Source organism: Melanostigma gelatinosum (genome assembly GCF_949748355.1).
Source record: "Melanostigma gelatinosum genome assembly, chromosome: 5".
NCBI lineage: Eukaryota > Metazoa > Chordata > Actinopteri > Perciformes > Zoarcidae > Melanostigma > Melanostigma gelatinosum.
The window spans coordinates 13,732,082-13,746,089 of NC_136638.1; the positions used below are offsets into that span (position 1 = coordinate 13,732,082).

General features: G+C 44.8%; 1 protein-coding gene across 5 annotated transcripts in view; it reads left to right on the forward strand.

Moving 5' to 3' along the window:
• LOC306777519 (neuroligin-3) overlaps positions 1–10,230 on the forward strand; it is a gene marked incomplete at its 3' end in the record, with an annotated part of 92,370 nt that extends 82,140 nt beyond the window's left edge. For all 5 annotated transcript variants that reach the window (XM_079268676.1, XM_079268675.1, XM_079268672.1 and 2 more), the window contains one exon: positions 9,378–10,230. In XM_079268676.1, coding sequence (XP_079124802.1) covers positions 9,378–10,230 — 853 coding nt within the window. The remainder of the gene's footprint in view (positions 1–9,377) is intronic.
• Positions 10,231–14,008: the final 3,778 nt, after the last annotated feature.

Sequence of the window (14,008 nt, forward strand, 5' to 3'; positions counted from 1 at the left end):
AGTATCAGTGATGTTATAGCACAGTAGTACAGTTTAATTGTTGGTGACTAAATGCTACAACTCCTCAAGTCCGAGGCCAATGACTTCTGCCCAGGCTCACTTAAGGTGGGATGACCTATAATAAGGTGGACAGCTGTACTTGTTTTAGTGACAAGCCTCTCACCAACATTAACCAGCAACCAGACCTCCAAAACAGCAGGTATATATGTATTGAATCAGGGGTAGTTGGCTGGCTGCAGTGATGGTGGAGCTGCAGATGCTTTGGTGAATACGTATGGTATTTCAGTCCTCACGATGGTAACGCAACCATGATGGAGTTGCGCAATGCAAAAGACCATCGTCATTAGCGGATGGCTACATGCCAGGAAAAAATCATTTAACGGTCGTCGAACTGAAAATGTCGATTGAATGAATGACGTTCAAATACTGTTAGCCATACTGACTGCTGAAGGATCATTACAGTGTTATGAATCTGAGCAATCAGGAACCAATCAATACCAATTTAAGACCTGTTATCACTATCCATCCCTAATACCAATTTCGATCAAACTAGTTTTTATTTTTATCTTGGGTCTAATAATAGTTGTAACAAAATGTATTCACACATAGTTTGTCTTTTAAATTACTTTTAACAGCATTACTTGCAATTTAGTAAAACCAGTGATCACACAATTACAAACTTGTTACAAATATAAAGTCACAAAGAGAAATTCTATCTCAGCCTTATTAAAAGGACGTCTGTGGTACAGAAGAGAAGCTGCAGGAAAAACGAAGGTCTACAATGGATGGTATTGGACAGAAAAGGCATTTTTCAACATGTAATTTTTTCAGAGATGTTTTTTGCCTGGACTTCCTGGGTCCTAGTCTGAAAACCTGAGACATATTGAATCTGAGGAAGATGAAATGTTCCTCCAGAGTGTGTGCTATTTGTGCTTGGCTGCCTGTTTGGGTTGAGTATGTGTGCACGGCTGCCTGCCTTTCTGTATCCTTCTGTGTGTGTGCTTGTGTGTGTATTTGGCTGGAAATACTATCTATGCTCTATTACACCAAGGCTCAAAAGACACAGAGACTTATCAGGGAGACGTATCAAACTCTTGCCCTCAGTGGTATCGATTCCCTCACCGTGGACCCAGTCGATCACCCGTGCCCTGGGTGAGTCCCGCTCCCCACAATGCTCAATTTCACCCCCACCCATCACAATGCCTGGCCATTTTGTATGACTACTAGTAATCATTTCTTACAACGTAAATTTAATTTGACATTCCCCGTTACCAGAGAGGTATTGATCCCATCCTGAATGGGAGGCACCCTGAAATCTTGTTCTGTTTTTTTATCTATCTCTATATCATCCGCTGTCCAATCAGGTGGCATTTACATCTGTCTGACAGGCTGAGCCCCGTGCCGCCGGCTCTGCTAGTTCCTTGAACTGCTAACGGCAGACTAGTGCAGATGGACTGATGTCGGCTCCTCAAGGAAAGCACTGAGGTCCATCAGTGATGCTGGGACTGAACAGCTGTCTCCTCTGCCTGCCAGGCAACCATCTTGTGTCAACACATACAAGGCTGCAATTTGCACATACAATTTTCTTACTTGTTCTTTCAAGAATATGATCTGCTGTTTAAAAGAAGAGTGAGTGTGTTTAGTTTTAATGAGAAACGTTGAGGCCTCAAGGTAACAATGCACGGTGCTTAACTTGGATCTTGCGACATCAGTGAAATTTATACTAATGGATGATGACAGACAGCCTGCCTGTCTTACCCACAACCATTCAGACTCAACACAATGCCATGAGCAGAACGCCTTTCGTAACCCTGACCTGTCCTTCAACCTGGCAAGCGTCAAAAGTCAAAAAAACAAAGCACTTTCACTCCTGACCCTATGGCTACATCCACACTAATACGCTTAAAAAGAAAAAAAACGATTTGGACAGCACACGTCTCACTTGTTTCCTGTTTTGTTGTTGTCTGTTCTCACACTCGTTGCCCTGTCGGATGGCTGAAGTCTCTGTTGCACTGGAGAGCATTCATGCTTTTGTTCCTTTACAGTTCTGTGTGGACTTCACAATAGTTCTACGTTTTGTGTCCATCGCCCTCCTCAAAGCCGCAAAACTGTGACTTCAAACTCTGTAGGGCTGATAATGCCGCTGGACATGCCGCTCGCTAATCGCTCCAATAACAGCTTGCTTGCTCCGCATGTCGGCAGTGGGAGAATTATGAAATGCAGACTTTAACTGCACAACAGCTGCTAGTATAGACAAGGTCAGCAATGCCTATAATCCGTTATCTATGTTGAATTTACCACTGGTCGTCAATCAAGTCTGTTGTTTTTTTGTTTTCTTCCAGAAAAGGGTCATGTGATAGGGGCGTGACGAATCAGGGAAGAACACGTCGTGACTGCTAAGACCCAATCAAGTGGCGAATGCGGGTGTCTACGTCATCATTTTAAAAATTCATGCGGTTACGCCTATCCACACAACTCCTTCGTTTTCGGTGCTCTAAAACTTAGTGTGGACACTCAAAGTAAACAAAGCAAAAGACATTTATTTTCAAAATGGAAACGTAGTCGTGTGGATGTAGCCTATGTCCGTTTTGTAGATTTCCACATCACTGATTTATTGAGACAAAAGAAACAGAGTTGTGGGAGAGTAAAGTGGTTCTAGACCTCAACATGTAAAGGGTAGTATCTCTGCTGTGTCGCCTTGGCATAATTCCAGACTGGGGATGGTAAAGAGACTGGGATTCGATTCCAGGATAATAGAAAACCCAGCCATGCTGCTCCAATGGGTCATTTTACCCAAGCCCAAGTATAGGAATCTACCATCAACGCCTCGGGGGTGGGGAGTGGGGGGTGAGGATGTGAGATATTTCTCATCGATTCTGAAGTTCATCCTCCTCATTTAGACCACACTAGGGGATATAGATCTCTCCCCCAACACCACCCAACCCAGTCTGGCTCGAGAGGACATCCTTTTAATTAAGACACAGTTGAATTCCCTTCCCTTCGCAGACCGTCCAACAACCATCTTCCCTATATCTGTAAAGCAGCTCTCGCTCCCCTTCCAGATGTTCGTAATGAACTGACCCAGATTGCACTTCCTGCCCCTTCTCTAAATCGGCTGTAGAAACATGTGTGACATGATGTTGAGACACTTTGACTGCATGTCAACAGTGTATATCATAGCAGCGTTGCCCCCAAAGCTCTTCCTGTCCCGGCCTCTCATGTGTCATCTTTACAGGGCAAATCCCTGCCCAATGCGCTTTTTTTTTTTTCCCATCAGTGTCAGTGAAGCATAAAAGCATACAGAGAGTGCATGCTGTCAAATCTTCTTAGTGTGTGTGTGTGTGAGTGGGATTGTGAGAGTGTGTGTTTACAGTATGAGAGTCGGGATGTTTCAGAAGCCGGGGATTTACTCAGCTCAGAGTTATTTTTCTGGCTGTAACATTTGTTTTACTATTGACAGGCAAAAATTGCCTGCGCTTTATTGCCACAACAACTTCTTCTGAACAGTTTCTCCGAAGGTTTTGCAGCAAGTCCAAATACTGCGACTTCCACACCTTCTGGAACACAAATGCAAGCACAGCAGTGCGACTGCACACAAAAACACTGGCAGAACACTTCAAAACAGACAAAGTGATGAAAGCCCCAGAAAAGATCAATCATTATATGTCATTACATATAACATATGTCATGTGTTGAATATTTTTCCTCATTCTCCTCCATCCCCCCTCTCTTTCATTAATCTATACAAAAAAAAGAAGGTCTACTCATGTTTTACGTTTGCAACATAAGCTAAAATATGCAGTATGGATTGCTTTGTCTTCAGTGACAATGGCTGTCGCCCAAACAAATGTAGATAGAAGTAACTACAGCGTGTCTGCAGTGCAGTTAAACAGCCACCTCTTTGATTTACAACACTGCTAGTTGATGTTTTTTTGTTCTCCTCCCGCTTGTCAATCAAACACCCCTCCTCTGTCGGGTTAGCAATGCATACATCAACTGTTTTTCCCGTTTGACCTCATTCACACACTCCTTTTTTTTTTTACCTCAGCTGTCTAGCAGTTACATCACTCATCCCTGATCCCCCTCCTTGTCCTTTCTCCAGATTATCCCCTGTTCCCTTCAGCTTCCTCCGTTAGGACCGACTCAACCTGTACCAGGAGTCTGTGAATGCTCGGCATTGTGGAACAGCACATTCACCTAGCTACTCCATTAAATAGGCACTCACTTGATAGGAGATTTGTAGCCAATACCCTGATTTGCATTAGAGAAGGTAAGGAAGTGGTGTGGCTTGTTAAGGGGCCTGGTTTCCATTGATCGGTGTCCATGCTGTGAGCTGCATGTAATGAGAGGAGGGCGGCAGGGGAGGAGGAGAAAAGGAAGTAGATCTGCATGTGTATGTTGCTGTCAGATTAAAATAGGGATCTAACCTAAATGTAAGTCAAATGCTAAAATCATTAGAAGGTAGAGGTAGAAAGCTGCTAATTGGTTTAAACAGGGAGAATGGGGATGCAAGGAAGGTGTGGGAGGTGTTTTGGTGGCTGCCACTCATCTAATCAAACAAATCAATAGCATCCATAATAAGGAGTGGTCCGAGAGATGTGTCCTCCAACGCTTGGGCACGCCCCAAAGTCACAGCGCCTCGCCCTGCATCACTTAGCCTGCTGAACCGGAGGCTGCCATTAAATATGAACCACGCATCAGTCAGCCCTCTGCCCCAGCGTGCAACCACATGAAGGGTAAAAGAGCACAGCCTGATCATTTGCCCGCTCAGTGCTGAAGTTGCCCGCTACACCGAGCCGAGACCAAGTCTACAAAGAGAATTACGAAGAGTGTATTTATTAAAAATGTACACCGAGTGCAGCGAGAGGTGTTGGGAACCTTCTGTTGGAGTTGAAAATTACAATTAGCAGCTTATTTTGTGTTACCTGGTAAATTGAGAAACAACTTCAGGGGATTCATTTGTTCCACAACAGTTACAATAATAACTTGAAAAAAAATTCAAAAACAGGCTTCAACTTCACATATTTTAGCAGCTACGCAAAATGAGCTTCAGTGCCGCTGAATTAATGCGTTTTCCTTGTTTTGTATTGGGAGCTATAGCTGCAAATTCAGAGGCCCTGAGTGTAGGGAAAATAGATTCTTGTCTTTTGCCTTGGGGCACCTAAACGTGTCTTTTCAGATTTGGTGATGGCTAGGTCTGTGATCATTCAAGCGCTTCAAATTACATCAGGATGAGAAGGGGAAGGAGGTACATGGGAAATGAAAAAAGAAAGAAAATGATATTCATTCTTCCCCCTTATCTACCTTATACATCAACGCGTGAAGATAGGGCTTAGAATAGGTAATGAGCTCAGGCCCCCGTCCTACCACACGTTTGGGTAGAGCTGGGAGTCGTGTCTGTCATCCCGGTGCTGCAGCATCCTATAGAAGAGCAGTTTAACACCTACAGAAGCCTTGTTTTTTTTTCTCATATCAGCCTGGAGAGGCTCGTCATCATCACTGCACGACATGTACTGTTTTGTGAAATGTGACGTGTCTTGTGTTCAAGTGCAGCGCCTCAGAGGTCCTCAAACCATGATGCGTCACAAATACACACACACACACACACACACACACAGGTACACAGGCTGACAGACAGATGATGAAGAGCACACACACAATGAAAAGCACACACATAAACTCCCAGTCAATCACAGATACAAACACATGGGAGCACTTGCACACGCAAGGCAGGCCAAGGTTAGCGGGGGTCAGCAGGTCATCGCGAGGGGGGGGGGGCTGAGGAGGAGATGAAGGCGATGGTTTATAGTACCGCAGTCATATGAACACATCAGGGGAAATCCGAAAGGCCATTAAAACGCCTGCTTTTATGGGTGTAATAATCCCTCTCCTCTGCCTGGGAGTCCAGCCATAGCTCCAATGACCATCCAGATTAAGTGGGAGGTCTGACAGGAGGCAAGCTATCAGCTAATGCAGGGGAGCTCTGGGAGCTCTGAGAGCCCAGCAGGACCACAAACATCACATAATGCCAGGGCTGTTCATACACGTCTCAGCGAGGCGTTTGCTACAGAGCTGAGTGTTCAGCGTTTTATCCCGGTTGGAATATTTGAATGTGAAATTATGACCAGCGTGTTCGAATGGCAGCTGTAATTTGAGGCTATTCAGGCACCTCAAACGAACAGGCAACGCAAATGTAGCCTTTTATTTTGTAATTGTACCCTTGACACACCTCTTCTTTTCAGCTTGCAGCTCAAGATAATGTTCAATAAGTGCTTTCATTTTTATTTATTTTTTATTTTTTTAAATCTCCAACAAAAACTCTTTACTGTGCAGTGACTTCTAAAAGTCTTCAGCCCATCAAGATCAGCCGACTGTTGATATCTTATCTCCGAGCTTATCTTTCCGGCCGATTTAATTCTATTTAGTTCCGTCGGTATGTCTGAGTGTTCAGCCGCGACCAGTTGACGTCATAGTCAGAACATTGTGTGAAAGTAATAAGAGCACAGAGCCCAAACTAAACGTTGCTGTTCACACAACCATGAAGCTCACTGTAGAGATTAAGACACTCGGCACAGTTTCGGTATCACAGCTTCAACCTTTCTTTATTTATTCATTTATTTATTTATTATCTACAAAGCCTGAACACAATATCTTGTGCAGCTTATAATTCGTCGTGCGTCACATTGTGGCTGTTGCAAAGAAAGTCTGTGGGCTTTGCTGTTGTTTTGTTCTTAATTATGTAGAAAGTTTTTCATGTTGGGTTGTTGTAAGGTTTCTAGATCATCGGCTCCACTCTGGCATTATTCATCATAGAGCCATTGTATTGGATCACATTGAACAGTTAAAAGATGAACCGCCTACAATTTCCGCCACCTACAGAAAACGTCAGCAATGATTGCATCTCCGTTTTTTTCCACGTTGAGATGGAAAACACAGCAGCGCAGCACTCAGGAGCCATTATAAAGTGGATCTGACTACAGCGCATCACACAGCGCCCAGTAAGCCTCAGTAACCTGGTATCCCTCACCACATTGAGCAGCACACTCTCTCTCCACAGCTCAGGGCAGGACTTCAAAGCCAGCGTGCAGCCCAGAGTTGAGCAGCGGTGGTAGAAATTGTTCAAAGGAATGTAGCCTGTTTACTATTGACTTTGCAACAATTACCCAAGCATATGTGTGTGTAATTAGATAAGGCAGCCAGTTGTTCTCTAATGCGGCAAATCAAATTAACTAAAGATGCCACATTGATTTCTTTGTGTTCCCTAAATTATTCATCTTCACTTGCTCTGAACCAGCCAGCCACCAAAGAGCTTTTCGAACTCCTCCACACCACCGCTCCTTTGCTCCCTGCACACACTGATTGTTTTGTGAGATCCATCCATGTACCTTTTCAATATGTTTGCTCTAACAATTGGGCAAATAGACCCTCCTGAAAAGAGAGCATTTGCAGTGTTTTGGAAATGCCCATAAATTTCCCATGAACTGAGATTACTCTGACCCATTGTTGTCATGTATGTATACTTGTGTGACAAAAAGAGAGGGGGAGAACATTTGCATTCCGTGTGTGTGTGTGTGTGTGTGTGTGTTTGTGTGTGACAGGATGCACAAGACCGCTGTGCAAATTCATGAAGCACGCAGGCTGCAGACAACCACGTCTCAGGCTGCTCCATTGACGTCCTGTTCTCTGGCATGTTGCACACGGGGAGATCAATATGACCTTACCTCGACCACCCACTCCTTTGAAACTTAATCACTGATATGCAGCTACAAAGTCATCATAGCATAGCTGTCAATATTCATTGGGGATCATTACGGGCCTAATAAAAGAGGTTATTTACGGGCTGCTCTGCTGACACCGGTCCAGGTCCAGGGATTCAGCTCCAGCCATCTCAATTTGTTTTACCTATTTTCTCTCTCTCTCTCTCTCTCTCTCTCTCTCTCTCTCTCTCTCTCTCTCTCTCTCTCTCTCTCTCTCTCTGAAGCGCTGACCTGGAAAAGAAAAAATGACAGCAGAGCAACGAACAGGAGAGAGGATGGAGGGTGAATTCTTCTGGCATGGCTTTTAATTCTCTTGGCTGTGTTTAGAGGTTTTTCAGCCCGTGCCAAAAAAACACTGTAGGCGCCATATCCCTAAACCCCGAATTGAATTTAAACTTTGCTTGCCACTGACATCGCAATCAGACCCACAAAGGGATATTTCATGACATTTATAGAAATGTTGCAAAGATCCTTTCCTCCTTGCATCAAATCTTGTGTTTTCAAGGCCGCAGCGCCATTCTTCTGTTTCTTTTGCAGAAAGTAATTTCCTCAGTACCAAAGGCTATAGCTATGAGTCGCAGAACTCCCACTCCCGACATTGTACGGCAACAAGGCAACATGGAGTTGTGTGATTGTGTGACCCTGCTGTATGTTAATTCATTCAATAAATCAATAACTTCACTGTAATTGAAATGGTTGGCCATCCGGTGTTGAAGCAACGTGTCAAAGAACTGAAAAGTGGAACAGTGACCTCTGTGGATCAAAAGAAGTACTGCATCCAGAAAATATCTCTTGCTTTCTCTCTCTCTTTCTCCCTATCTCTCTTTCTCTCGCTCAGTCTCTCACACACTCTCACACACTCTCACACATCCCTTTTGTCTCTCGCTTTCAGTCTCAAACATACACAAACATCCTAAAATGCAAGCACACACTCTGCAGTTCCCTCTTATTGTCTTGATTAATATGGTCCACTTTACATCAGTACACTGGATGCCAATGCACACTGTGCTGCCTTCCCGAAGCAATTAGCAGAGGGGCTCCACCAGCGTTGGATTATCAACAACAAGATGCCTCCTGACGCGAGCCCTAAAGCCTGCTGACTTATTCAGATGTGTTTACTTTACATAAAAGCCTCTGCCCTGGTTTTTGTGGGTGGGCTGCATCAGAACTGAATTTAGAACAGCATCTGGGGTGAGAGGGTAGGGGCGGATGAGACAGACATTGAGACACATTATGCCCACGCAGAGGTTGCTGAAAGAGGATTGGGTCGGGCTGTATGGAGATCTTGTGGTACAAACAAAAATGTTCGTGGATTGGGGAAATAAATTGAAATCGGTGTCAGAAAGCGACAGAAAGTGCACACCTTGATCAATTATTACCTGCAGCCTGTTAGTTGCTGTTGTGGGTTTGTGCTTTCGCCAAGCATGATCAATAAATTCTCCAATGGTGGCTGAACCTCTTTCTCACCAAAGAATTAACTGTGACAGATACCGTTGTGTTTTGTTTTGAGTATTTTCATGCGCTTCATGCTCCCACATGAATGTGGGAGCATGAATAAATAAACGTACTGTCAGAATCCCATTTAACACTTTATCATGTCTGTCAACTCTCTTTCTGTAGGGATCCCAACAAGCCAGTACCCCAAGACACCAAGTTCATCCACACCAAGGCCAACCGCTTTGAGGAGGTGGCCTGGTCCAAGTACAACCCCCAGGACCAGCTCTACCTGCATATCGGCCTGAAGCCACGCGTGCGGGACCACTACCGTGCCACCAAAGTGGCCTTCTGGAAACACCTCGTGCCCCACCTGTACAACCTCCACGACATGTTCCACTACACCTCCACCACCACCAAAGTGCCCCCGCCGGAGACCACCCAGAACACCTTGTCCACCAAGGGAAACGGGAAAACCTGGCCGTTCAACACCAAGCAGCCTCCCATGTCCCCGGCCTACAACAGTGAGGACAAAGACTCTTGGGGTGACGACGAGGAGACGGGGCCGCTAGTGGTGGAGAACCACCGGGATTATTCCACAGAGCTCAGCGTCACTATCGCTGTGGGAGCCTCGCTGCTGTTCCTCAATGTGCTGGCTTTCGCAGCCCTCTACTACCGCAAGGACAAGCGGCGGCAGGACTCCGGCCACGGGCAGCCCAGCCCGCAACGTCAGACCACCTCCAACGACATTGGCCACCACGCGCCCGAGGAGGAGATCATGTCGCTGCAGATGAACCAGACGCACCATGAGTGCGAGGCGGGGAACAGCAACGAGGGGGCACTGCGCTTGGCCTCGCTGCCCGACTACACGCTCACTCTGCGGCGCTCTCCGGACGACATTCCCCTCATGACCCCCAACACCATCACCATGATCCCCAATTCCCTGGTGGGTATGCCCAATCTGCACCCCTATAACACCTTCACAACCGGCTTCAACTCCACCGGCCTGCCGCACTCCCACTCAACCACCCGCGTATAGCTTTAAGGAGGCCAGGGGCAGCCGGCTCAGGCGGGGGAGGAGGAGGAGGAGGAGGAGGAGGAGGAGGCGGCGGTGGAGGAGGAGAAGCAGGATGAACGAACGGAGGAGAGGATTGTGTTTTATAAATATCACAGCGAGGGGGAGGGCTGCGAGGGGGAGGGGCGGGGAAGGGCATGAGTCGGATTAAAACGTGAAGAGATTTAACTCGACTTTTACTACGAGGAGAGTTGCTGAGAGCTCTCTACGGATGTCAAGTTGTGCAGAGCTGCCAAAATCAAACTGCTTCCCTTCTCCTGATCGGGGGAGGGGGTCTTTCTGCAGTGTTCTTTTCTAAAATAATCATTTTAAAAGCCTTTTTAAGCAGACTAAGGAGATATCAACACTTATCTTGAATTCATAACAAAAACAAAGAGAAGTGCTTTTTATTTCCCATCCCTTCCTCCTGCGGGGGACACATCTCGAACAATGGCCTCTCCGTCAATACTCGCAAAATGTTTTTAATTGCTTCTTTGTTTTCTTTTACGTTTCAATGCCTTACGACGCTTGTTCTTTTTTGTCATTATTTCTATTCCCTGAGACTATTCCAAGTGGAGTGTGTTAGAAACCGATATGACTCAAAGATGAAAGACTGAATCCAGGATGGGAACCTGGAGGATATGCAGATGTAGAGATTTTAAACCCATTTTCAGCAACTCATTTTTTTCTTTCTGTTGCGTACCAACACAACAGCCACACAAATGGTGTTATCTTCTTTTTCCTTTCTTTTTTATCTCGTGTAGAAATGATTTGTCTGGGACAGCTCTTGCCGGGAGATGAGAAGGCAGAGATAAATGCTATGTTACTGTGATTGTTTTGTTTAGAAAAAAAAGTGCATATTTTACAGCCAATTTATCTGTTAAGCTATCTGATATCTCCACAAAGTGTGCACGGACACATGCTGCTTAGAGCACCTGTGTGTTTGTGTGCATGTGAAAATGATTTCTCGTTCCTTGCAGCGCAAGCGTGGTTAAGAGGCCAAGATAAAGGAAGAGACTCATTGTCGGAACTTGCAAGAGTGGCGAGCGAGCGAGTGAGTGAGTGAGTGTGTGTGAGTGAGTGTGTGTGTGTCGCTGCACCTGTTTTTTTGTTTGTAGGTTGAATAATGTGTTTTTTTGGGGGGGGGGGGTTGGTGGGGGGTGGGGGCTGAGTACTTTCTCATGTTGTTGATTTCCGTTCACCACCAGTAGTGTTTCTGCTGCGTCTCTGGGTGTATGTCTTCGCGAAATAGCACTTTCGTTATTTTCAAAGTTATATATGTCTAATTTTGCTTAAAGGTTACAAAATAAATATATTATTTTACGTGTAAGAGAAAAAAAAAATAGCTAAAGATTCAACTGAACTAACTGACATGATTCCATTGACTTTGTAAGAGTTCCTCTTCAAAAGCAGACAGTGGCCTGTTTGCACTGAATAAACCTCCATCAGTGCACACTTGTATTTCTTTGAATATATATATAAATATGGGCATACATACATATATGTATAGGGCTCCCACTTAAAAAACAATTCAAACAATGTTCAGACTGCAAAGCACCAACACAAATAATTTCTATGTATTGTTGTCATTTGAAACATCCTAAGCCAAGACTTCTCCAGGTGTCTTTGTAAGAGCTCTATATGTATATTTATGTATAAAATATTTAATATTTATTTATGTATACCAGATGCATACATGCTGATTGTGCCATGTGCCAAATTAAAACTGTAAAAAATGAATAATATAAAGTTTTACAATGCTTTTTTCTCTTCTTGATCAAAGTTATTTTCCATCCCTTTTCTGACTTTTTATTATTTCCATTTTGAATGAGTTAAAAAGAAACCTTCTTGCAGCAAGTGCCAGTCTCCCCCCAGGACTTCCTCTCTACCTCCCCCTTCCTCTCTCCTCTCCTCCTCCCCCTCCCTCTCTCCTCTTCACTTGCTGAAACCTTTGAGAAAAACAGGCTTGGGGCCTCTCTGCGTGCATAACTCCAGATTTTACTGTAATTCATGCAAAGTAGTGCTGCAGCAATGGGAGATTGTGAAAAGATTGCCTTGATGTACTCATATTGCATCCTATTATATTTTATTCTCGGGGACAAAACCAGGAGTTATTGATTCTGCGAGTAAAACTGACAATTTTCATTAAGTGACTTGGCGTAGCACAGATTGTCTCCTGTCCTACAGCGAAGTGCAGTAATGCGACCTGACCAGTGATCCTAGATCAGTGTTGCAATCCTTAGATAGCTCATGCACATAGACCTCAACATTTTTATGAAGTATTCCATTACAACTTCCCCTGGTATTTAATGATCGGAGATGCAGCAGAGCGAGAAGCACAGCCTGGTCAGCTCATCACCGATCCTGCCAGTCGCAGAAAGAGAGACGGGTTATGTGAGGGAAATTGCTCGGAGACTGATCCATGTGAGTCATCTTGTTTCTGCTCATCGTGCCTTATATGGCCTCACCTCTTAGTCAGCTACCGTCTTCAGCTGAGCATCAGCCGCTATGAGATAAACAGGCTGGTTTCTACCTTTCTGCTTCTAACCATGCAGAAAGTTTGGGTTTTTTTAATTCGTCAAGCTTTTTAAGCAATGTGTCTCTTTCAGCAGCCACCTCAATACAATGGAAGTTGAAGGAATTTAGTTTGTGGTGCTCACAGCATTGAAATATGACATTTAATGAAAGAAGAAATGTATTTCCAGAATGGAAAAAAAAGCCACTAATCCACTGCACGCTACCTGACCAACACCAAACAGCAGACAGACAATATCGGTGTGAGTGAGTGAATAGAGCTCCTGGATGTGCAAATACGCAACTGTTTGCTAACAAGTACACTTTATCAACTGGAAGGATGATAATATGTCAGTGTTGTGTGGCTCAAAAAATCTGTTGAGTTCAGATTAAAAACAATGTTGTGCTGTTTGCGCCACAAACAAGATGTCATCTGCCATTCAATTTATTATTGATTCCTTCTTTTATTGTTGATGTTGTTGCTTTTTCTATTCGAGTGACCCAGACCTTAAAGAATATGAATCTAAGTAGTCCCCACTTCTGATCTGTCTGCCGTGGTGGGAGGTCAGTTTCCATTGGCTCCAACTCACACACACATACTGTGGCACAGGGCTAAAATCGAGTGGCGGAGTTGAGAGTGAAGTATCAAAGGGAAGAAATGTCATGAGAGGGCAACTTGTTTTTTGCCATGTCATTTTCCCATACGCTGTCAAAGCAGACAGATTTCACTTTGGCAGGGTTAGACCTGGTGGCCTCTGGGACACGGTCTGGGATACATGGCCCTGTGAAGAGCCACATAAAGTGCCTGACCAAAGGGGGAAGACCATGTAAGGTGCAGTGAGAGAAAACGGGGTCGAACTCCTTGAGCAATCAGACACCTGCAGGCTGGATGAAATCAGACCAAACCTCCTGTGACAAGAATCACCACAAGTAGAGAAATAGGACAGTTATGAGTGAGACACTTTTCCACAGTCGAGATTTGTTTGCAGTTCAGTGAGTGTGTTTTTTCGAAAGTGACATCATTCAGAGATTGGCTGGAATACCCCGATGGGGTTTGTGACTGCCTCCTGCCTCGACAGCATGGAAGACAAACCCAGCCTCGGAAATGGATGTGCCAAATTACACAGTGCCACCCGCTGGGAGAGAGCTGCAGGTGTGTGCGTGTGTGTGTGCGTGTGCAGAAATTGAGAATTTTATTTCTACCGCGGCGAACGTGTTGTTACCTATATTTCCTCTCACTCACCCTCAT